The 26,426-nt window shown below is 39.9% G+C and overlaps 1 protein-coding gene across 2 annotated transcripts in view; it reads left to right on the top strand.

Annotated features, from left to right (window-relative positions):
- anxa3a (annexin A3a) overlaps positions 1–19,615 on the top strand; it is a 61,242-nt gene extending 41,627 nt beyond the window's left edge. The window contains exons 8-14 of one of the 2 annotated variants that reach the window (XM_072253143.1): positions 1,399–1,478; positions 2,116–2,175; positions 3,445–3,538; positions 3,625–3,720; positions 8,410–8,468; positions 12,779–12,901; positions 18,171–19,615. In XM_072253143.1, coding sequence (XP_072109244.1) covers positions 1,399–1,478; positions 2,116–2,175; positions 3,445–3,538; positions 3,625–3,720; positions 8,410–8,468; positions 12,779–12,901; positions 18,171–18,230 — 572 coding nt within the window. In that variant the 3' untranslated portion in view covers positions 18,231–19,615. The remainder of the gene's footprint in view (positions 1–1,398; positions 1,479–2,115; positions 2,176–3,444; positions 3,539–3,624; positions 3,721–8,409; positions 8,469–12,778; positions 12,902–18,170) is intronic. The other variant, XM_072253144.1, reaches the window with a different exon arrangement.
- Positions 19,616–26,426: the final 6,811 nt, after the last annotated feature.

Here is a 26,426-nt window from a genome sequence, read left to right as displayed (position 1 = left end):
GCCACACTCAGAATGGAGGAACAACACCTTATATTCTGTCTGGGTAGCCTCCAACCTGATGGCATGAACATTGACTTCTTGAACTTCTGGTAATGCACCCTCCCACGTTCACTATTCCCCATTCCCTTTTTTCCTCTCATCTTATCTCCTTGCCGGCCCATCACCTCCCTCTGGTGCTCCTCCCACTTTTCATTCTTCCAATGTCTTCTGTCCTCTCCTATCAGATTCCCCCTTCTCCAGCCCTGTACCTCCTTCACCAATCAGCTTCCCAGCTCTTTACTTCATCCCTCCCCCCCCCTCCCGGTTTCACCTATCACCTTGTGTTTCTTCCTCGCCCCCGCTTCCACCTTCTAACTCTGATTCCTCATCTTTTTATCTCCAGTCCTGATAAAGGGTCGATAAAGGCCCAAAACGTCGACTATACTCTTTTCCGTAAATGCTGCCTGACCTGCTGAGTTCTTCCAGCATTTTGTGTGTGTTGCTTGGATTTCCAGCATCTGCAGATTTTCTCTTGCCTATACTTGTGTCTGCTGGGATTCAGAAATTGATACTCAACTGATTTGAAACGTAAAGGATCTCAGTGGGTCTTGAGAGGAATGATATGCAGAATAAATGTGAAAATCTAGAATTTGGTGTTTCTTTAAAAATATGTAGTCTTTGAGTTAAGATGAAGCAATTTCAGGGTTCATTTCCCCAAATATAGACTTTCTTCCTTCTGCACACACTGTGCTTCCCAACAGTACTTGGCCACTCTCTCCTGCCCTTGGAGTCTGTGCTCAACACATCCAATAGATGGAAAAGTGGCATAACACCTGAAGGGCTGCTGCTTGAGGTCAAACCCCAAGAAATACATGGTAGTTGTAAGATAAGTTTGACCGGTAATGTCTGGTGTTCCTGAAAATGAGTAACATTGTACAGGAGAGCCAATAGCAAAACTTCTGAATGGACACAAGTGAATTTGGTGAACTGTGAACAGAACAGGGAGGGTGCTGAACTGTTTTAACACATTGGTAACCAATGCCCATGAATTTCAAGTCACCTTTAAGAAGTACAGAAACTCTTTTCACATGGTGGTCAAGATGGTTCTTACTAGCACTATGTATTTTCTTAAATGAAACCCACATAAAATCCTCCGACTACTCACGTTAGAATGTTATTGAAATCTTTGTTATTGATACAAGTGATCTCTTGCAAATGCAAATAGTTAAGTTACTATTATCCTTAATTGATCCAAAATTTTTACTTTAAATATATTTTATTTAATTTATTGTGACTAGAGTTGTTCTCTTGTCATTTTTGAGTTCATTGAATTCATTTGTTCCTATTTCATTTCTGTAATTCTTGTAATGACTGAGAACAAAAGATTCACAACTTAGTCCATCAATGATATCTTCCTAGAATATGAAAGTGACTTGGCAAAGGATATTACTGAAGAAACATCTGGAGATTTTAGAAGGGCCTTACTCCTCTTGCTGGAGGTACTTCATCAAGTAATTCTTTCTATGCATGTTTTATCACACAGGGAGCTTTGCCTTACTCCATGTGAAAATGTCTGTACATTTCGCCATAAAAATACAATCCATTAGAGTGTATAATCATATTATGGATGACTGACTTAAGAAGAAAAGAGATTTTATTTATATAGCACTTTAGCATGTCTGCATGATGCTCAAGGTGCATTACTAATTTCAATTGCTTTTGAAGTGCAACCATTTCAAAGGATTTACTTTCTTGAGGACATTTCATTTCAGAGCAGATCATATCAGTCCCATTGAAGGTTGGAATACTTTTGTTTGGATTGTGGGTTGTAATAGTACTTTAGATTCTCAACTAAATTCTTTTAGGTAATTGATTTCCAAAAATTAAAAAACCCTAATTCTAAAACATACCGCCAATGTATCAGAACCTGAAAGAAATAAAATATTTATTTCCTCAGGGTTAAGACTTTGATCCAACTTGAAAGATAACCAAATAATTTTCATGGATAAGAGGTTTAGTGGCTGCAGGGAGAATGTGGTTAGTAAGTGTTAAGACAGGAGCAGCTCTTTCTGTACTGAGTGTTATTAAACCACTGTATTTAATATGTAAGCTTTTCATTATTTTGTTTAACACCAGGCTCGAAGGGATGAAAACTGTCAGGGTGTGGATGAAAGACTTTTTAAAAGTGATGCAGAGGTATGTTATTGTTTAAATTAGTCTAATTAGTCATCTGGTAAGATGGTGGCACACTCAGATGCACTGGCTTCTACAGAGTCAACCAAAAGGGTTATTGTCTTTTTTAAATGAAATTTTTATGATTGCAAAACCTGGATGGACACTAAGAACTTCAGGTACTGCATGTCTCCCTCATCAGCGAGTTGCTCATTGGCAGAGAAACTGAAGGAGCTGGCTGGACTTCATGCAGACTGAGATGCTGCCTGCGACACAGAGGTGTTGGTGCGCGAAGGTGGTGTGCAGTCTAACTGCGAGTGATTGTCTTAGTCGCTTCTCTTATGAACACGACACATTCAAAATCTATTGAAAAAGTAAGAAGCATAATGAACTCAACGAAGAAACTTTCCTGAAACCTGCCTCTTGGTCAAGTTAATTCTTCTCCAATGAAATGAATGAAGTCACTGAGTTAGCACAACATTAATCAGTGTAGATTCAGTGAACAGATATCCCAGTATAAGTCTTGGGGAACCATGTGAAGTTGGAACTCCACTACTAGATTCTATGAGGACCATAGTTGGGAATTTCCCAACAGATGCCTCCCAAAACATTTGGGACTTAATTGTTTGCACCTGTTGGGGACAGAAGTTGATTTTCCATTGAAGGAAGGAAATGCCAGTTCTTCCATGCAAAACTGCTAGCATATCTCAGGAAAATCCTGGCATCTGGATAACCACTCTTGTCCAATGGAATGCATACACTAAAATTGCATAGGTGATCATTTCAACAACTGAGCAGTAGGATTGTGGAAGCAGTTACTCTGCACAAACTCTTTATCCTTCTCTCCTAATGATATTCAGATCTCTGCATTTGTGCTAATTTGTGTCTTACCAGCAAAGAGCGTCATTATCTCTGGAGTGCTCTGATTTTATTAGACAATAAATGCATTTTTATCACTATTATTAATCAGTTAATAGTCAAATTCTAATTTTAAGAAATCACATCATTCAAACTTGCTTATTCCTGTGGTTTTATTATTTGGTCATTATGAAGTTAAAAACACAGGTGATGGCCCAGTTTTTACTAGAAGATGAAAATATTCTTAGTTTGCAATTCAAACTATGATTGGATGGCTACCACAAAGAACATGAAAGAACCAATTGGTCATGAAGTCCACTACTTTAAACGTATCATGTACAATTTGTACCAAGGTTGGACTCTTACCACCATTTTCTATTATTGCAACCACTACAGCTGGAGACATTTCTGTAACCATTGCTGTTCATATTCTAGGCACTTTTCAAGGCTGGTGAGAAGAGACTGGGAACCGATGAAATTAAATTTATAGAGGTCCTATGCTTAAGGAGCCCGTCACAGCTGCAAATGAGTAAGAAATTCATTTGATACTGTTTTCATTTCACTCCAAAGTCTGAATAAATAAAATAAATATGTTTCTTATTTTCTTTGTGCTAGCATTTGATGAATATAAACTCATTACCAACAAGACCATGGAAGACAGCATTAAAAGTGAAATGTCTGGAGATTTGAAGAAACTGATGTTGTCATTGGGTGAGTCAAATTAAATGTTGAATGTTCAACATTGAGAACAGCAGTGATAAATAAGACATGTGGAGTTTTGTGCACATATTCTGTTATTCCTCTGACGTTTATCAGCTTCTCCTTTTGAAGTGAAGCTGTTTCTATTTTGTAACAGCTTTGGGTGCATTGCGAAAGCAGTTATTACCATTAGTTGTGGTTATTTGAAGTATCTGTTCAAAGACCACAGCTGATCCTGGGTAGTGATAGCACTGACCACTGGATATTTGACCAGATGGGCTTCTACAGGTGATTGCAATAATTTCCACCACTAATGCAAACAAACCTAATGGATCTGAAGTTTGTTAGACTTCAGTGTGTTCTAGTTACGTACTGCATTAACTTAAAATAAAATCTCATCCATGTTTTCAAATCTTTTGTGGACTCATTACCCTCTCTATCCGTATAATCTTCTCATTGCTGTACCCTGCAATGAGATTTCCATATTCCTACGCTTCTGTCTAGTTGTACAACTCCAAATTTAATTGTTCCACCATTTATCACCATTTTCCAATTCATTAAACTTGGGAATTACTTTAATTTCACTTAGCCATTTTCTTACCTCTGTAAGGTACTTCTTAAAACCAACCATTTTGACAGAGCTTTTGATCATTATTCATGTCTTTGCATATAAACAGCATCAATATTTTGACTGATGACACTCTTGCAAGACAAACTTACTCTGGTAAATGTGTTCTACAAGCCAAAGGAGAAGTTGTTCAGTCCATGATAAGTTTTGGTATTTTTAAGGAGCCAAAGAAAGCAGAGGTCCTGGAATTGTGGTAGCCGGAATCATCCAGAAAGACAGTTATTTAGCAAAGTACGAACCACGTTGAGATATATCTATCACCTCCTTATATGAAACCACCAGCAGTTCAGAAAAAAAATTGGGAATTTCATCTACGTCTTCGGGAATGTTCCAGAATCTGTGTACTGTTCTGGACACAGATTCTGTAGATGATGGAAATCCAGAACAACACACAAAATGCTGGAATGGAAGGAGAGGAAAGGGTGAGGGGAAACTACTGGAAATTAGAGAAATTAGTGTTCATGCTAACATGTTGGAGGCTACCTAGACGGAATATGAGCCACTCTCAGGTTGGAGGAGCAAGACCTCGTATTCTGTCTGCGTAGCTTCCAACCTGATGGCATGACCCTCAATTTCTCTAACTTCCAGTAACTTCCCCCCCCTCTCATCTTACCTCTATTCTTCTCCTCACCTATCTATCACTATTACCTTTCCTTTCAGCTGTGATCCACTTTCCTCTCTTTTCAGATTCCTTCAGCCCTTACCTTTTCCACCAATCACCTTCCAGCTTTTCACTCTATCTCCCCCTCTCTCATTACATACCTTCCACTCCCCCACCTTCTTATTCTGGTTTCTTCCCCCTTCCTTTCCAGTCCCGATGAAGGGACTCATCCTGAAACATCGACTGTTTACTCCCCTTCGCAGATGCTGAGTTCCTCCAGCATTTTGTGTGTGTTGCTCTGTTCTGGAGTGAAGGAATTGTGTGAGATTACATTCAGTTTACAGTATGATGCTAAAATACATTATAGGGTGTGCTTAGACACATCGTCACTGATATAACCTGGGGTCATTGGGTATTTCATGTCTTTTAACATCAGACACTCTCACCTAGGCAACCTAGCCAGGGCTAATCTGGTCCTGGCTTGTGTCCCAGCAACACTGGTCCACACATCACTCCTCTTGAAGCCTAGCCTTCTGGAGGCTCGCTCTTTGGCTTCAGAAGGCTCTTTTCTTTGCAGCCTAAGTAATGCCAAGGAGAGGGTTGGTTCTGCACATTCTCTACACGCTTGCATTGTGCCCTCCACCCCTGCCTCTGGCACTACTCTGCCACTTCCCAGTATTTGGCTTGTGTTCAAACACCTCCTCAGTCTGGTCTTCCCAAGGAACTGTCAGTTCTACCATGACACCTACATCCAGGTTTCTGACAGCGATGATAATGCAATGAAGTCAGGGAACTTTAATTGCTTGCACAGCTTGACTTTCAGTTGCCAGTCAGACCAAAGGAGTAAAATTGATGTTTGTATACTACATAAGCCTGATACCTCCCCCCACCACCCCATGTGTAAATGTCAGCATTTTCCTCCATGATTGTCAGGAAATTTGGGAGTTCTGAACAACTTCTGCAAACTGGGGAATTCGGAACTTCCCCACAGCTCACTGCTGCCAATTTTCCCACAATTATGCCGAGAACTATGATGGCTGAACTTGCACCATTTTAGACCAGGTTGAAGTTAATTGACTCCATTCGATTTAGTGGAGAGGAAAGGATCCTGGAGTAAAAGTAAATTTCAGCTAATATATATTGTTTTTAATTAATTTTATATTCATGTCTTGCAATGTTGTAATGTCCACTTTGTTTAATTTAATTTCTTTCAATTTTAAAATGTTTCAAAAATATGAATGATTATTAACTGTTTTGAATGATTATGAATGTCATGAACCTTCTTTAATGCTGGTTCACTCTCAGGTTGTGGCTCAGAAAATGTCAAAGCATTTGTTGTCTGGGCTTGTTCAAACAATGCTGTAGAATCCCAGTTAAGGTTAGAAGATCCTGTGCTCCCAGTCAAATGTATTTTTGTGGGCCAGGTGTCCTCTTGGAGATCTACACATGCCACTGATGGATTCAAGTATGGGATATAGTGATTGTTGGCAGCTTTCTGTTCCCAGAAAATTTATATGCCAGAAATTCTATTTTCCTTTTTCTGCTGTTGAAGAAATGGAGAACCTCCAGACTCCCAGACATCCATAACTGAGAATGCGAACCCTATACTGATAAAATATTTATCATCATTATTACTGTAGTGATGCATGAGGACAAGCTCATTTCAGAACAGTATAAAGGACAAATCCGTATGTGGAGCCAAAACAGATGAGGGAGATCTTAAACAACAGGAATTCTGCAGATGCTGGAAATTCAAGCAACACACATCAAAGTTGCTGGTGAACGCAGCAGGCCAGGCAGCATCTGTAGGAAGAGGTGCAGTCAACGTTTCAGGCCGAGACCCTTCGTTAGGCCTGCTGCGTTCACCAGCAACTTTGATGTGTGTTGCAGGGAGATGTTAAATGCATTCTTTGTATCTGTATTTACTCGGCAGGTGGATTCAGAGTATATAGAGGTGAGGCAAAGCAGCCTCTGTACAGATTACAGAGGAGGAAGTGTTGCTATGCTGAGGTAAATCAGGGTGGGTAAATCCCCAGGCCCTGACAAGGCATTCCTTCAGTTCCTAAAGGGAGGCAAGTGTAGAAACTACTGGGTCCTAGCAGAGATATTTAAATCATCCTTAGTAACAGGAGAGACACCAGAGGAATGCCAATGTTGTTCTACTGTTTAAAAAAGGCTCTAAACAAAACTCAGGAAATTATAGGCCAGTGAGTCTGACATAATTTGTGGAAAGGTTATTGGAAGTATTCTAAAGGACTGGATATTTAAGTATTTGGACAGACATGGACTGATTAAGGATAGTCAACATGGCTTTGTGCATGGTAGGTCATGTCTAACCAATCTGAGTTTTTCAGGGAAGTTACCGGGAAAGCGGATGAAGGCAAGTCAGTGAGTGTTCTCTACATGGACTTTAGCAATGCATTTGTCAAGAAGTTTCAGTCGCTCGACATTCAGGATGAGGTAGTAAATTGGAATAGATATTGGCTTTATGAGAGAAGCCAGAGAGTGGTAATAGAGAGTTGCCTCTCTGACTGGAGGCCTGTGACTAGCGGTGTGCCTCAGGGATCGGTGCTGGGTCCTTTGTTGTTTGTCATCTGGATGATAATGTGGTTAACTGGATCAGAAAATTTGTGGATGACTCCAAGATTGGGGGTGTAGTGGACAGAGGAAGGCTATCATGGCTTGCGTCAGCTGGAAAAATGGGCTGAAAAAATGGCAGATGGGATTTAATGCTGACAAGTGCGAGGTTTTGCACTTCTGTAGGACCAGCCAGAGTCCCTCATTCTCTGCTGCAGGGAATAAAGTCCTAATGTATTCAAACTTTCCTTATAACTCAGGTCCTCCATCCCAGCAATATCCTTGTAAATGTTCTCTGTACTCTCTCAATTTGTGGATACCTTCCCTTCATGAAGGTGACTCGAACTTTATGTGATATTTGACTTCACTACAGTCTTACACAATTCAATATTACATCCCAACTCCTTTACTCTAAACTGATTTATGAAGACAAGTGTGTCAAAAATTCTCCTTATGATCCTGAGCCTATCTATCTGTGATGCCACTTTCAGGAAATTATTGATCTGTATTCCCAGATCCTTCTTTTCCATCACGCTCCTCAGTGCCTTGAGTTTACTGTGTAAGTCCTACCTTGGTTTGTCCTCCCAAAGTCAAACACCTCACACCTGTCCACACTAACTGCCATTTTCAGCCCATTTTTCCAGATGGTTGGATTCCACTAGTTAAGAAGAAGCTGAATACATGAGGGCAAAATTCATATAAGAAAAATGTAGTGAACTCAGGAGCCTATGTAATAAAATTTTAACTCATGTTGTGAAAATTGTGAAGTATACAGTTCTGTTGAACGTGTATAAAATGCACAGCTCTCTCTAATGCTTATAATGGAGGGTAGGGAGAGAAGAGAATTATTAAACTGGCTCCATGAAATGATTACTTCTGTTTTTCTTTGGCTCAGTTCAGTGCTCAAGGTCTACACCTGCCTACTTTGCTGAACGGATCCATAAAAGTGTAAAGGTAGGTTGGAACTGCAAAACAAATTCTTCAGGCTGTTAATCATTTCTGAACTTTTTATACAGATTCCTTCCACGGACCCAGTGGTCATGAAGTTTGCTCAACAAGATTATCTACCCTAAACAAAGAAGAGTTAAAATCTAGAAAATGAGAGTTGAATTTTATTTAATCCATTTAATATCAGTGTTGCATTAATACAAACTTTAGCCATGCCCTTAAGCAAAAAAGCTGTCACTTTTGCAAGATGAAGATTATATTGCCACCCCAAGCAATCCAGATTGTTTGAGAGGAGATGCAGCTGAACATGAACATGACCTCTCTCTTGTTTAACGTGGGGAAGATGCCATACTCCATTGGCTGCTTTTTCTACTCCTCAAGTTACTATTGGCTTTGAAAGAAAATGTAACATCTTAACTTGACTCATCACTGCTCAGCCTTCCTGCTGAAACTCCCTTGTTAAAGCCTCTACACTTACATTTCAAGTTCAGCCCTTCAATCCCAAAATAACCTTCCTCAAAATGACCATATAACAGACATCCCACCCTGCAAAAACTCATTTCAGGGAGGTAGCACCATCAATTTGCGGGAGACTTCCGGGAGAGATGGGATGTCTGCAATAGAGTAGCTCCTTAGCAGCTAGCCAGCTAGATTAAATAATGTTAGCTATGCTAATAAATGAATGACACCTGTTAAACTCACCTTTTGCAGTCTTAACCCACCATGGGCAATAGAAAAGTCATTGTTGCAAACAGTGCAGCGAGCAACGCTGTCATTATTTGACCCCTATTAGGCAGGGGTACACTTTAGTGTAGTCTGGGGTGACCTACATTTTATATTTTTTTGGAACACTCTGCCATGGCGCTCTCTCTCTCGTCGCTTGCATGCTCTCAAGCACTCTCACTTGCTTTCTCTCTCGCTCGCGCTCTCTCTCCCTCTCTTGCTCGTGCACTCTCGCTTCCTTTCTCTCGCTCGCGCACTCTCACTTGCTTTCTCTCTTGCTCGTGCTCTCTCTCCCTCTCTTGCTCGCGCACTCTCGCTTGCTTTCTCTCTCGCTCGCGCGCTCGCTCTCTCACTTTCTCACTTGCTCACTCTGTCTCGCTCGCTCGCGCGCGTGCTTGCTTGCCTTTGCTCTCGCTCTCTCTCTTGTGTGCGCTCTCTCTCGTGGTTGCTCTCGCGCTCTCTCTTGCTTTTCTCTCGCTCACTCTTAAAAAAATTGATTTCCGTGATATTGTATATAATTTGCGGGCATCAGGGAGCCACTGTTAATATGCAGGAGACTCCCGGAAGTTCCAGGAGAGGTGGGATGTCTGATATAATAGAACATTCTGCCCTTTAATTTGCTGTTCTATAATGCTAGGCCTCTGATAGAAGTTACTTGGTCTTAATTTTTAAACACACTCTTCAGGTTGCTCCTTTCCCATTTTCCTTGGGTATCTTTATTTCCTCCAATCTCATTCTCTCACCTACATTTGTTTTTAGTCTTTTGCCGTTCAATTGACTTTTCCTTGTGTAGACTGTAAGACCTGTAGTCCCGGTTTGCCTTAAATCCTGAAAAGGGCTTCCAAGACTTTTGGGTTTGGTCTTTGTTGACATCTTAACTCAGTACTTTTTAGCCAAATTTATATGACTTTTCAAAATTACAATTAATTGCCTTAATTTTGCCTCAAGCATTTGACTGTTGGGGACAGATACTTGAGATAGTTTTCATAATTGCTATTCTGCTCTATATAGCTTGAAAATTACTGTTGCAACCTCACTTAGCACGTGCATATGACATTTTCTGCGTAGTTTAAGAGCACAATTAAGTTTTTATTTATTTAAAACCATAAGACCATAGGAGAAAAATTAGGCCATTTGGCCCATCAAGTCTGCTCCGATCCTTTTTCCCGTCCTCAGCCCCATCTCCCGGCCTTCTCCCCATAACTTTTGATGCCATGTCCAATCAAGAACCTATCACGCTCTGCCTTAAATATGCCCAATGACTTGGCCTCCACGGCTTCCTGTGGTAACAAATTCCACAAATTCACCACCATCTGGCTACTGAAATTTCCTCACATCTGTTTTAAATGGACGCCCCTCTATTCTGAGGCTGCGCCCTCTTGTCCTAGACTCCCTAACCATGGGAAACATCCTTTCCACATCTATTCTGTCTAGGCCTTTCAACATTTGAAAGGTTTCAATCAGATACCCACTCATCCTTCTAAATTCCACCGAGTACAGACCCAGAGCTATCAAATGTTCCTCATATGATAACCCTTTCATTCCTGGAATCATCCTTGTGAACCTCCTCTGAGCCCTCTCCAATGCCAGCACATCTTTTCTTAGGTACTTTCCTGTAATACCATGGACTCTTAACTTGTCAAAGGCCTTATGAAAGACCAGATATACGGCATCTACTACATTCCCTTTAACTATCCTACTTGTAATCTCCTCAAAGAATTCCAGGGAGGATTTTCCCTGAAAGAAACCATGTTGACTTTGTCCTATCTGGTCCTGTGTCACCAAGAGCTCCATAACCTCATCCTTAACAATTGACTCCAACATCTTCCCATCCACTACATCAGGCTAACTGTCTATAATTTCCTTTCCGTTGTCTCCCTCCTTTCTTAAAGAGTGGTGTGACACTTGCAATTTTCCAGTCCTCTGGCACCATGCCAGAGTCCAATGATTTTTAAAAGATCATTGCTAATGCCTCCACAATCTCTACTGTTACCTTTTTCAGAACTTTGGGATGTAGTTCCTCTGGTCCGGGTGACTTGTGCACCTTTAGGTCTTTCAGCTTTTTGAGCACCTTCTCTCTTGTAATAGTAACTGCACTCACTTCTCTTCCCTCCCACCCTTCAACATCTGACACATTGCAAGTGTCTTCCACAGTGAAGACAAATGCAAAATACTCATTTAGTTCATCTACCATCTCCTCGTCTCCCATTATTATCTCTCTGGCCTCATTTTCTAGCAGTCCTATATTCACCCTCATCTCTTTTATTCTTTACGTACTTGAAAAAGCTTTTACTATCCATTTTGATATTGTTTGCTTCCTTGCTTTCATACTTCATTTTTTCCCTCCTAATGATTCTTTTAGTTGTTTTCGGTAGGTTTTGAAAGCTTCCCAATCCTATCTTCCCACTAATTTTTGTTTTGTAGTATGCCCTCTCTTTCGCTTTTACATTAGCTTTGACTTCCCTTGTCACCTCACCCACAGTTGTACAGGTCGACCTTCACTAATCTGAACACCTGTAATCCGGTTCCTTCGACAATCCAGCACTGATTATGCTCAATGTGATCCTTCTGTAATTCGGCATTTTCACTAATCCAGCACTCCTCAGGTCACAATGGTGCCGGATTAGTGAAGGCTGACCTGTACTAGTTTGCCATTTGTGTATTTCTTCATTTCTTGATTGATTCAGATACATGCGGAATAGGCCTTTTGAGCCACACTGCGATTTAACCCTATCCTAATCATGGAACAATTTATAAAAGCTAATTAACCTACCAACTGGTACCCCTTTGGAACATGGGAGGGAACTGGAGCACTGAGAGGAAACCCATATGGTCACGGGTAGGATCTACAAATTCCTTATAGAAAGTGGTGGGAAATTTATTTAAAGCTTCAAGTTGCCTGAGGAGAGAGTAATTTAGTGATAACCCAATATTTGTTGAGAAATGTGTTAATGAAAATTTTCCATGTCTAGGATCAAATGAAAACCGCATAGCCTTCATGCTCAAATGTATCATACACACAGTGCAACACCTGAACAAAACACAACTGAAAAATTACTTCCATATTAATAACTTTTTCTAATTTGGTTTATATACACCTTTCTGCCTTTTCACAGATACTGTTTGATCTGTTGATTTCTTCTAATGTTCTGCTTTTTTTGATGGGTGTGGAAGCCAAATTATTGGAAGTATTTAAAGTGAAGATACATGCACAATTAAAAGATTGGAAAACTAAGGGCTATGGGGACCATGTATAGATCAGAAGACCATTGTAAATCAGCCATGATCGTATTTTTTGTTGGAGCAAGATTGAGGGGCCCAGTGCCCTACAGCTGCTCGTATTTCCCTGTGTTCTTGTGAGCATCATGTATCTGAACAAACAAGACTGAAATAGTAAATATTGAACCTAAAAGGTTATCCTTAATGTAAAATAGTAAATGTACGATTTGTACGCCCCTGTGTTCATACCATATAAGTGGAGATCTTCACAGGATGCATGACACTTTTGAATGTTGAAATATTACATGTAGATATGCTTCCTATCTAGCCAATTATCATTCTCAATGTAATGAAGAGTGTGGAATTCTTTTCAGGGGGTTGGGACTGATGAACGTACTCTCTCAAGAATATTAGTCACCAGATCAGAAATTGACCTGTTGGACATTCAAGATGAATATATGAAAGCCTCTGGCAAATCCTTGTATGCCACAATTGAGGTAGGTCTTAAATTCTCATGGTAAATATAGTTCTGACTCATCTGGTTTCCCTCTCAGTTTTGGTCATCGTAAGCTCTAGGCTCTTTTCAGTGCTCCTTGGCAGATATTGTGGAGTTTCAGATTTCTCTAAGATCAGCAGTAATTGTAAGAGCTGTATTTCACTCCACCACATCATCCAATAATCACGGAGCCACTTCACAGAATGAGGAAGAACGTAAAGGCAGTTGATGTAGGACAGTGCTTTGTGAGATACCACTGACCATCCTCAAGGAACGTGTGGAGCAATTGGTGTAATGAGCAAAACCTTGTATGTGACTGGTTCAGGACATGTGTCCTCTGTTGGGTCTCAGCATCCTCTCCCACCTGTTTTATCGTAATGCACCTTAATGATGTATAAGAAGGGACACGGCAAATCCACCACTGCAGAAACTCATATAGTGGACCTGTATTGACTTCTTCAGTAGGAGGCATATTTTTACCGAAATGGGAAAAATCTACAACTGAATGAAGTATGGAGGGATCTATGGGGTCTTGTGCATAGATCACCAAAGGTTAGCAGGCAAATGCTGCAAAAAGAGAGCATATATCATATTGATGTTTGTTGCTAAAGGGTTGGAGTTGAGAAATGGGGAATGTGTTTCAATTGTACAGGGTGTTAATGAGATACACCTGGAGTACTATTCAGTTTAGGTCCCCTTTCTAGCAAAGAATATAGTAGCATTGGAAGCAGTCAAAGTGAGATTCACTAGACTAATTCCTGGGTTGAGAGGATTGTCCTATCAAGGAGGACCGTACAGATTGGGTGTCTATTCTTTGGAAGTTAGAAGGATAAGGAGTGATCTTATTCAAACATATTGGATCCTAAGGGGGCAAGAATGCAGAGATTTTTCACTAGCTAGCAGATCTCAAATGAAGGGACAAAGTTTCAGATAAGGGGTTGGGCATTTAAAACTGAGGTGGGTAAAGTTTTCTCAGAGAATCCCTACCCCAGAGAGCTACTTATTGAAGTATTAAAAGTGGAGGTAGATATATTTTTGAAAGATCGGGGGATTGAGGACTTTGGGAATCTGGCACAGAGGAGGAGTTGAGGCCTGAGATATGAGGGGTGATTGATACGTTCGTGGCCTAAGGTAGAAGGACTCAATTTTAGAAAACCTAGCACATTTATTTTTTAACATAGTCCCCTCCTAAATTTATACACTTAGTCCAGCAGTTGTGGAGCATACGGATCCCTTCTTTGTAGAAGTCAGCGTCTTGGACCTCCAGAAAGTGGTCCACAGCAGGGGTGATTGATAAGTTTGTGGCCTAAGGTAGAAAGAGATGAGTTATTAACTCCAAACTTTCTGCATAATCACTCAAAGAGTTGAACTGCACGTGCATGTAATGAGAGCTGTATAACTCATCTCCTTCTACCTTAGGCCATGAACCTATCAATCACTCCTGCTGTGGAGGTCCAAGACACTGACTTCTACAAAGAAGGGATCCGTATGCTCCACGACCGCTGGACTAAGTGTGTAAATGTAGGAGGGGACTATGTTGAAAAATAAATGTGCTAGGTTTTCTAAAATTGACTTCTACCTTAGGTCACAAACTTATAAATCACTCCTCATAGATCAACCATGATCATGTTGAATAGTACAGCTGGTTTAAGGCACTGAGTGGCTTGCTCCTGCTCCAATTTTTGTCCTTTGTTTTCTCTCTGTAGCAAGTACATCATTTTTTTAGTTAAGGTTCAAAATTGAACGGAATTTTCTGGGTGTGCTCTCGCACAAACCCCAACACTAATCCAATAAGCAATCTATATCTGTGCACTCCAATTTGCTCCTAATGAAGGCATAATTTCTAATTGACTCCCTAAATACTTCATGCATCAACATGTTAGTGTAATGCCCTGCTTAAGACTTTACTGCTGTGCTGTAGGTATTTCATTTTAGCAGTTCTGTAAGAGCGGTCTATTCTGCTTTCAGCCTTTTTGGGTTTGAGCTGAGATGAGGGGCTTTTTTTGTTCAACTTAGGAATGTGGTCAGTACGGTGGAATTGAGAGAAGGCTGTAGAGGACAATGGGCAGAGAGGTTTTGTGAGGGACACTGGTGTGGGTTGAGGTATTTTTGGTGGGAGTTGGGAGAAGACAGGAGGGAAGCTGGCTGAGGATGCCATCCCTGTTGCAAAAGGTGCTTTGTGCAGATGAAAGGCTTCAGGGAGGAAGGGCCAATACTCCCGTTTGTTTGAGATGGATTTCCACTGACATTCGGAAGGTGGTGTGTGCTTTCACACAGACTGTGGGTCCAGCACATGAGTTATAGGCAAGTTGAAGGTGAGCTCCAACTTGCGCGCACGTTTGACTCTTGAATTTTAATGAGCACATTTTTGTTTTTTCTTTAATAACTCTTTGGTTAAATTAACGTTCATTGTATGCGGCGCACGATCTGTTATTTCTTGCTGACAGCCTAATGCAGGGAGGCAGTAAATCACACAGCATTCACACAAACCAGGGTTTGGGTGGGTGGGACATCCCAACTTCACGGGTTTGGCGGGACCAAAGTCATATATACCCTAGACGTACGGAGCCTGAGGAAGGTGGGTTTCTCACGAGCCGCTGATTCCAGTGGCTGTTGATGAGGGGTTAATGAGCCATGTTTCCAGAGACACCCAGTAAAAAGGGGTTTCATTAGTTTTCTGTAATTTGCCTAGAGGGCACCCAGGCCCTTTTGAACATTTCCCAATCTTACAGCATTTAAGCAATATTTCTGCAGATGTGGATGACCTCATATTTTTCCACATTACATTCCATCCATTATTTCCTCACACACTCACTTTGATTGAAGCCGCCTTTCAATCTGCTTCCATACTCATAATCCTACCTAGTTATGCATCATCACCAAATTTGGAAATGTGACATTTTGTTCTCTCAGACAAGTTGTTGACATGGATTGTGAAAATTTGGGGTTTAACCATCACAAGTCACAACCCAAGAGAAATCAATTTATTCTCACTTTGTCATCTATTTGTTAGTAAATTCTCACTCCACGTCAGAATTATCTCCATTTTTGTGTTCTAACCTTGTTGACCAGTTTCCGATGTGGGAACATTTCAAAAGCCATCCGAAACTCCTGGTACATCAGTCCTCTTGTTCTCTCATATCCTTGATGATGACCATTATTTCTCATAGGATGTAGGGCATTAAGAATTTTAGGGCAATGGGAAAGCAAATATTACGCTTTATCAATCAACTTTTCTCTGAAAGAATTTTCACATATTGTAGATGGAAAGAATAATTCCCATTGAAAGAACAGTGTAAGTATAGCTTTGACTAGTTACCTTAAAGAATGCTATATGGGTTATACAATAGATTAATTATTTAAAGGAAAATATCTACAATTGCTAATATTGTTTTTATATTTTTATTATTATGAGTAATTCTAAATTTATGTACAATCATGTAAAATGCATTTTGCTTAGACCCTGGATGATAAACGATTTGGGATGATATTGCAAGAAATACTAGTTGGGTTACAGTTGTTTACTCTTGATTTACAGAATCTATACACAAAAAATGCTGTTATTATCTTTTAATTTGGCTCTGATTTGTTTCATAACGACTTCATAGCCATTAATCTTTAGGGAAAATGTTTGATTCTCATAATGACACTTAGGGAATTTAAATTTAAATAAATCTATATGGAACACAAAAATGATATTACTAAAGGTGACCATGAAACCAATGGATTGTTTTTATATAACATTTAGTTCAGTAATACTTTTTAGAGAAGATAATCTAGCATCCTGACGAGTCTGACCAATAAGTGATTTGAGACCCACCAGTGTAATTAAATTCTCATCTCAGGAGCAAGAATGGATGATAAATATCCACTTTTCTAGCAATGTCTACATTCTTTAACCAAATAACAATAAACATACCTAGACAATTGTCCAACCTTTCTGAACCCTAGTCCATTTATAAGAAACCTGGGCTGTTGCCAGAATAAACTAAACAAATGAATTTCACAGAGTACAGAGATGAGAGCATGTAGATAAGCCGAGAGTGAACTAAGGTTCACGGTACAGGATTATTCATTACTCCTGTTGCCCCAGCGATGACCTTCACCTGAGCAGGTTAGTGTCTTGTGGCCCTATCTTCAAGCCCAACCTGTTGATTGATACTGTCTACTGTGAGTGTGATTTATCATTGTGCCAATGCTACTTGTCTGTGGCATGCAAAAGTTCGGTACATCACTTCAGTCAGTTATCATCTTCAAAAGTAAAGTTCCTCTGTCTCTCAGTCCTATACAGGCCCACTCCTCCAGATCTTTTATCAGTGTACTGAAGATTGTATTAGCATTTGAAATTCAACTGTTGTTATTTTTGCAGCCAATTTTCATCCTTTTGTCTTTCTCTGACTCTTCCCTTCCCTTCCCTTTCCGGATTGTTCTGTTTCTATCTTAAGAGATTAATTAGTGACAAACACATGGATCTCTGTTTAGGTAAGTGGCAAACATAATTTAGAAACTAATAGACTCTCACCCTACCTCCTGTAAGGGCTTCATTTCATTTTCCTAGATCCTCCACTTCTGACGTAGTTGCTCTTTTGAGACTTTTTGGAGAAGCGCCTCTGAGATGCCATGGTTCTTTTACAGTTTCCTTTCTACCAAATTTGACAGAACTGCTTGACTGCAACTAATGCAGTTTCAGATAATCTGATGTCACCTTTGTTCCTCCAGGATACTATTCCTGGTCCTCATTTTTAAACTGTCAAACTCTACATCCAACAGATCATCCTTCACAACTTCTACCATCTCCAACAAGTTTCCACTCTTATTTCAGTATCCTGAAGTGATCTTTCCCTTCACAATACCCTCGTCCATTCTTCCATCTCTGCTAACTACTGCCCTTCTAAATGCCCGTGGTGTAATGGGCAATAGGTAGGTCACACCAACACAACTCCCCTTCTAAGTCCCGATCTTCCTTTCTCCTCCTTTGGTCACATTCTGCTAATTTCATTCCCTCCTCAAGCCAAACTTGCTTTCCATATTTTTACTCCAGTATTGAAGTTCTTCCCACCATTCATAGAGGCAATATCCTAATGAAAGATGGAATTATTACAGAGGAGGGAAACGTGTTCTTCTGAAAGACCAACTGCAGTAATGGAAAGATTTATTCTGTAATGTTTTCCTTTTATTATAATTGTTGATGTGCATTGTGTATTTTGAAATCTTCAGCTGTGATTAAATTTATATATGACATTTTACTATTTATTTATTTATGATTTTAGGATGAAACTTCAGGGGATTATAGGACTACCTTGCTTAACATCTGTGAAAAAGGAAATTAAACAGTCTTTGTACAGCTGAACAAACCAATGATATACTTGGATTTTAATGCAAAACTAGATCAGCAATATTAGTGAATTAGGGTGAAATAGCTATCTAAATGACTACTTAAGCTACTGTTTTGCAACTTAATTACTCAGTTTTAAATGTACAATAATTAACAGATTGGGTCTTGCCTCCAGTGGAGGGTGTTAAACTCAGAAAGCAAAAGAATATTATTTCTGGTTCTAACTCTGTAAGCACTCAACAAATTAAAGCACCTGCACCTGGTTTGTGTCTATTTCCAGCTCTGATTTTAGATCAAATGTCCAGGCTTTTAGAATTAGTGTCATATTTAGCAGTTTTTCTCTATAGATTGATTGTTATTCTATTAGATATTCAATCAATGAATTGTTTGATTTAAATTTCTTCTCCATAATCTTACCATACTACTGATTTCTTAGTTAGGATTACTTACATAACCAAATTTTTCATTTAGTACACACACCAGTCGAGGTTACACATTATTATTGAAGAACCCCATATCATATCCACTATCTGTATCTGCACAAGTCTCCCAGTAATCAATCAGAGATAATAGGTTTTCAAAATGATGCCAACTGATAATAAAATTCAGTGAACCTGAAAAAAATTGACCTTCCTGTATGAGAACCCCATTATTATTATCATTAATAAACCAGAAGTTAAATTATTATTTTGTCCAGTTTTAAACAGATTTACTGCTTTAAGCAATCACAAACAATATTTAATCTTCTACGTACACTGCTTGTATAAACTTTCATCATATGCAGCAATGTCCTCTGTGTTTCTTTTAATATATGTACATTCCAGGAATTGTTTTTCTATGAACTGCCTACAGCACTTCATATATAGCTTATGACGTGTTCAGTTGTGTTATGTATACAACATGAACTGTCAGTCACATTTGTTTTCCTATCATTTATTTTTGAAAACTTAATTGATCTGTGCCACATCATTTAAAAGCTTTTGCCATTGATTGATTTGAAAGCAAAACAAGAACTGAGAAGTGTGTCTTGCTTCATGCAGAATATATCCTTCTTAGAGGCTCTCCAGACAATTAATTGCTCAGTCATGGCCAATTAATGAACTATTTACGATGAATTATTTACTAATGGTTGTGACCAGTTTAGGTACAAAACTTGACGTATTTCTGTCTTCATTTTGAAAACAATAAATAAAGTCGTAATAATTAGACCATTTTTGAGTTGTAAACAATTTGCTTATTCAGACTAAATGTTTCATTATAAAGTATTTACATTGCAGTACTTTTAAAGTGTTGTGCTTGCTTCAGCATTATTTAACTGCATTTTTGACAATGCTTTGTAATAGCTCTGACTTATCTTAATAAAGGACCATAAATATACAACTGCATTTCAAATGAAATGATGTGAATTATTGAATAATTAATAGTGAATTATTGTCACCATCTTTAATTAGAATGATTCAGTTTCTGCAGAAGGCAACATTTATCTGTCTAAGAACAATTACAAATCGGGTATATACCATTTTGTTGCAGATTATTAATACTTATTCCAATACACAAACATATTCAAGAGTTAAATTGAGGAAAGCTAAGGCTTATAAAATTCTGTATGTATCAACTCTGAACTGATAATCATCAAAAAGGAATGTCAAAATGACAATCCTGATAAATAAAATATTTTCCTCTTTACTGCCAGAAGATTTGGAGAATTCTGAGCACTTGGCGTAGGCAGTGAGTATATCTCCAGCACTTTGAGGCACCAGATGAATCATGCCTCCAAAGAGTAGGGAATACTGCCTGCTGGTCAACCAGGGTTGAGAAAGCAAGGAGATTCTTTTGGGATTTAACCTCCTCTCCCACTCACCAGGAGCAGAGTCTCAGTTATTACTGATTAATTATGCAATATTTGTGAAAGGCAGTCAACAAAATTAAAACTTATCATGTCACAATCTTTCATCAGAATTTTTACACGTTTAGAAATTTGATTTAAGACTTGATTAAGGGAAGAGGTGGATGAAAGAACAAATAGAGATACCTGACAGTGGAAGGTGGAGGGGTGAGGCTGGAATACGATTATTTAATCACTCCTGCTTTTCAGATCTACAACATTTAATTGTCAGTATCTTAAAAGAATCAGGTGAAGAGTCAAAAATATTTTTATGTGCTAAGCAATAATCTTTGACCTGGAAATCAATCTCTAAATGCAATTAGATAAAGCTGTGAAGAAGCAGTGTGCTTTGGGAAATTGTAGTTAGTGCACAGCAGGCTGCACAATACTTCTGAATAGATTTTGGGTTGGTCTCTGTTGACATTGTCGGGATACTCAAGAGCAATAAGCCCTTTACTCATGATATTGGGTTTGGTAGGAGTTAGGGCGGTTATGGAATTGGTGCTCAATCATTTGGAGAATCAATGACTAGACAACATAGGTTTAAGGTGAGAAGGGAGAGATTCAACAGGAGCTTGTGGGGCAAGCTTTTCATTCAGAAGGTGGGCAGTAGATGGAATCAGTAGACAGAAGAAGTTGTTGAGGCAGGTGTATTAACAATTAAAAAGCACTTGGGCAGGTACATGAATAGGAAAGATTGAGGGGAATATCCATCAAATGTGGGCAAATGGGTCTGTCTGGGATCCTTCATCAGCATAGGCTAATACTGTAAGTCTCTATGCCTCTAAGTGGTGGGGTGCTTATTGAAATGTGTTAGCTTTCATTTTAAAAGTCCGACATAAGATCAGTATTGCGAAGAGTGAACCTGCAGAAAGCACCTGGCCTGGATGATGTCCCTGACTGTGTTCTAAGATCATGCATAGATTGGTTGGCTGGGGTATTAGCAGACATTTTTAAACTCTCCCAGATTCAATGTGAGGCCTCCATCTCCTTTAAGAAGACCACTATTATCCTGGTACCCAACAAAAACAAGGTAACGTACCTAAGTAACTACTGACCAGTGGCTCTGACAACCACCACCATGAGGTGCTTCAGGAGGCTGGTCGTGGTACCCATCACCTCCAGCCTCCCAAACAACCTCTATCCACTGCAATTCGCTTGCTACCAAAATAGGTGGATGCTATCTCCCTGGCCATATACTCATCCCTGGAGCATCCAGACGGTAGAGACGACTGTGTTAGACTATTGTATGAATACATCTCCATCTTCAATTCTATAATTCCGAGGATCTTCATCTCCAAATTCCTAGACCTCAGACACAGCAACTCCCTTTGCAGCTGAATCTCTGATTGCCTGACCAACAGACCACAGTCAGTAAGGGTATGCTGCAACACTTCTGCCACGATTATTCTCAACACAAGTGACCCACAAGGCTGCATCCTCAGCCCTTTTCTCTATTCCTTATACACTCACGACTACATAGCCAGACTCTGTTATAACTCCATCAACAAATTTGAAAAATGATACCACTGAGGTGGGCCATATCTCAAATAACAATGAGTCAGAATACAGGAAGAAGACAGAGAGCCTAGTGTCAGCAACCAAAAGAACTAGCTGTTACATCAGGAGGGAGAGCAGTGCACATGCTCCTGTCTACATCAATGCTGCTTTATTATCAGCAGTTCTATGGGTAAAAAACACCTTGTAAATGAGGGACTCAGATGAGAATAGATAGACTCTTTAAAACTGACAGGAAGGTGACAATAACTCAAAAAAGCACACATTACAGCAGTGGTCTGCGGAGAGCATTTTTGAATGCATGACACGTCAAACCTAGAAATGGATGGGCTACAGCAGCAGAAGACCACAAACGTACAGAAATACACTCCATGGCCACTTTATTAGTATCTCTTGTACCTATTAAAGTTGCCACTGAGTGTTTATTGTGATAAAAGGCCAATTTAGAGTTTACCTGGTGATGTTTATCTGTAAACAATGATTTGCTTTTTGACATTCCTGCACAAAGTAAGACTATGTAAATAAAAGAAAAGCAAGATATGCATTTTTGCTTTAGTACATCACATTTACAGTCATTCTTGTAAAGCAGGAAACATATCCCATTCATGCACTTCAAACTCCAACAAGTAGCAGTGTGATAATGAACAAATTTTCCTGGGATCAGTAGAGACATAAACATTGGCCAGGACTCTGTGTTTAATTGTTCCATTCTTTGAGATCTTTCTCCATCTGACAGAGGATAGCCATCAAAAGGCAGCAGCTCACAGAATGCGCTGTTTCCTCAGTCGCCTAGATATTTTGCATTTTCAACTTTCCGGAGTAGAAGTTGAAGCAGAAATAACTGTATTACAACAAGCTACATAACCAAATGTGAGGAGTCACATGGAGTGAATACCTTAGGTTTTCTCCAACGCTGGCACCTCTACTTTGGGGAAACACTGATGATGAAACAACTTTTGGCTGCCTATGAGCTAGGCAGAGTATTGTAAACGGCACACTCCACCAATCCCCTCTTCCCCATTCCTGTATTTCACCATAATTTTCCCATCTTCATGTGTTCGAAATTTATAATATAATAAACACTGAAAATGTTATTCTTCTGATAAAAATCAAGGTTTTCTTATTTCAATAACAGGTTATAACAGGTACATAAAGCTGGCATATCTCCTGTCATGCTGTACTTGAGGATGATTTAATCTTTGAGTGAGAATGTAAACTGAACAGTAATAAATTAGCAGACTTCGTTGTTAAAAATCTCCTCTTATTATATTTTCCATTGATTCTGTCACCAAGAAATCTTACTTCCTATAATTCAATCAAGTAAGTAAAATATGAAATGAAAAAGAACATAAATGAACAAATGTGAGGGCATACATGATGTGACAACGTATACCAAGACCATGTAAATAAAACACACCCCATAAATTCTTCTCTTGTTTTTATGTTTCCATTGCAAATCCTTTTGGTCATGTTTACATTTGAAATAATGTTACTTAGAAAGAGGTTCCTGTACCATTTCTTTTCTCAGAATGTGCAATGAAAAATAGGCTTTACTGGAATGAGTCATGTGAGCAAAAATCTCCAGATAAAATTGTGACCTTCATAAAATTCGACTAGGCACTTCTGTGTGGGACCAACACATCTGACTTTGCACAGAGTCAGACATTATCTACTTATGTATCTGCATATTTCACTATATACGTACCAACCAAAATTGTACCTCTTACGTGTGATAGTTAAAAAAAAATGCAAGAAACGCAATCCGCTGAAATGATCATTGGGATGCACATTAAAAAAACTTCACTTTGATATCAGTGTGTCGCACACAGCATCTACCTGCTTACATATGTAATGCTCGGGATATTTGCAAACACATCCTGCAATGATTCTGTGTTGTATCCAGCAGGAAAATTTCTGACAGCATTGTGCTGGAATGAATTGAATGGACCCCATTGCTTATGTATGAGACAATAAGTGGACTCATGCCTGGTCAGTTTAGACTAGGAGAGGCCTTTAGCAGAATGTCACACACATACATGATAAACTTGGTCTCTAAATATCAGTAGCACCATCCAAATTACCAAGGAGGAAATGGTAAACTTTCCCATCAAAGCTGCCCACTCTCCTCTGTCTTGTTTGTGTAGTTCATGGAACATTTAGTTAAGCCTATCAAGAAGGATGCAGCAATAGGAGGGGTGACAATGCCAGGAAGTGAGTCATTCAGCTAAAAGATTCTCTGTACATGGATGACATAATCATCTTCTGCTTGGATTCCCTGATTCTCCCCAAACTCCACTGGTCCACAGACTGATAGCCTCTGTGAACAGACTGATTGGCAGTAAGACCATGTTATTTGACAACAGACCCAACTAATCATCTGTTCCCCAACTACCTGAAGGTCCAGGGAACCTAGTTTGCAGCAGCTGGAGCTCATGACAAGAAATGGCTGAAATGGATAGCCGAGGCGAATAAAGGTTAGGATGTGTAACAGTCAATCATGGCTGACAAGAATCTGGTTATCAGTCCAAGGTGCTATTGATGCTGCTACATGTGGTGCAGATGTGACCCATACCCTGTTCTTGAGCTGTGGCAGCCTTCTGAACCATGTTGTACTTCATCTGCGGATCAGAACGGTTGAACTCCATCTCTCCTGACGTAAAATTCTTCACAGAAACAGGCTGGTAGGTATCCAATATTGTTCTTGTCCTGCCAACGCTAAGTGTCACTACATGCTGTACCAATGTTCTACTTGTTTGCATTCTTGCAAAGGATGGACCGGGCTTCATTGCATGAAACATTACATTCAGTTAGACCTTGCTGCAGTACAGCCACTTGGAGAAATATTTCTGCAGAGCAGTCCACCAGGTAGTGGCCAGACCCTGCAAGATAAGAATACAATGGATCCTTTGGAATGATCCCCTGCGCAGACTGTCAAATGTTTGTTGGTGAGTACTGGCAAGTCAAGTCAAGTCAAATTATTTTTATTGTCATTTCGACTGGAACTGCTGGTACAGTACACAGTAAAATGAGACAACATTTTTCAGGACCATGGTGCTACATGAAACAACACAAAAACTACACCGAACTACGTAAAGCAACACAAAAACTACACTAGACTACAGACCTACTCAGGACGGCATAAAGTGCACAAAACGGTGCAGGCATTACTGTACAGGAAATAATAAACAAGACAATAGGCACAGTAGAGGGCAATAGGTTGGTGTCAGTCCAGGCTCTGGGTATTGAGGAGTCTGATGGCTTGGGGGAAGAAACTGTTACATAGTCCGGTCGTGAGAGCCCGAATGCTTCGGTGCCTTTTGCCAGATGGCAAGAAGAAGAAGAGTTTGTATGAGGGGTGCGTGGGGTCCTTCATAATGCTGTTTGCTTTGCGGATGCAGCGTGTTGTGTAAATGTCTGTAATGGCGGGAAGAGAGACCACGATAATCTTCTCAGCTGACCTCACTATCCGCTGCAGGGTCTTGTGATCCGAGATGGTGCAATTTCAGAACCAGGCAGTGATGTAGCTGCTCAGGATGCTCTCAATACAACCTCTGTAGAATGTGGTGAAGATGGGGGGGTGGTGGAGAAGGACTTTTCTCAGTCTTTGCAGAAAGTACAGACGCTGCTGGGCTTTCTTGGCAATGGAGCTGGTGTTGAGGGACCAGGTGAGATTCTCTGCCAGGTGAACACCAAGAAATTTGGTGCTCTTAGCCATCTCCACGGAAGAGTTGTCGATGTTCAGTGGAGAGTGGTCGCTCCATGTCCTCCTGAAGTCACCAACCATCTATTTTGTTTTGTTCACATTCAGAGACAGGTTGTTGGTTCTGCACCAGTCCGTTAGCCGCTGCACCTCCTCCCTGTATGCTGACTCATCGTTCTTGCTGATGAGCCCCATCACGGTCTCATTGCTAATACTCATCAAAAACACTAATATTTTCTTTGGCTGACAGTGAAAAGATCTTTCTGGAATGATCCAGTTCTTCCTTCCACTGCGTACTGCCCTTGAGATGGCTGCAGTTAAATGAGATGATCAGAATCAGAATCCCGTTTCATATTACTGGAATATGTCATGAAATGTATTGTTTTGTGGTAGCAGCACAGTGCAATACATTAAAAAATCTATAAATTACAATAAGATATAAATATATATAACTAAATAAGTAGTGCAAAATGAGAGAAAAAAAAAAGACAGTGAGGTAGTGTACATGGGTTCATTGCCCATTCAGAAATCTGATGGTGGAGGAGAAGGAGCTGTTCCTAAAACGCTGTGTGTGTATCTTCAGGCTCCTCTATCTCCTTCTTGATAGTCACAATGAAAAGAGGGCATGTCCTGGGTTATAGGGGGTTTTAATGATGAATGCAGCCTTTTTGAAGCATTGCCTTTTGAAGATGTCCTCGATGATGGAGAATCTAGTCCCTGCTGTGGAGCTGGCTGATTTTGCAGCTTTCTACAGCTATTTCCAATCCTGCTTAGTGGCCCCTTCATATCAGAAGGTGATGCAACCAGCTAGAATGCTCTCCACGGTACATCTGCCAAAACTTGCTTGATCTTTGGTGACATACCAAATTGCCTCCTAATGAACTCCGAATGAAATATGTTCACTGTTGTGCCTTCTTTGTAATTGCAACAATATTTTTGGTTTAGGAAAGTTCTCTAGAGATGTTGATACCAGGAACTTGAAACTGCTCACCCTTTACACTACTGATTCCTTGATGAGGACTGGTGTGTGATCTCTCGACTTTCCCTTCCTTACGTCCACAACCAATTGGTTGGTTTTACTGACGTTG

This window comes from Mobula birostris, chromosome 3 (genome assembly GCF_030028105.1).
Source record: "Mobula birostris isolate sMobBir1 chromosome 3, sMobBir1.hap1, whole genome shotgun sequence".
Lineage (NCBI taxonomy): Eukaryota > Metazoa > Chordata > Chondrichthyes > Myliobatiformes > Myliobatidae > Mobula > Mobula birostris.
The sequence above is the reverse complement of the archived record's forward strand: the minus strand, read 5'-3'. Positions and strand labels throughout refer to the sequence as shown.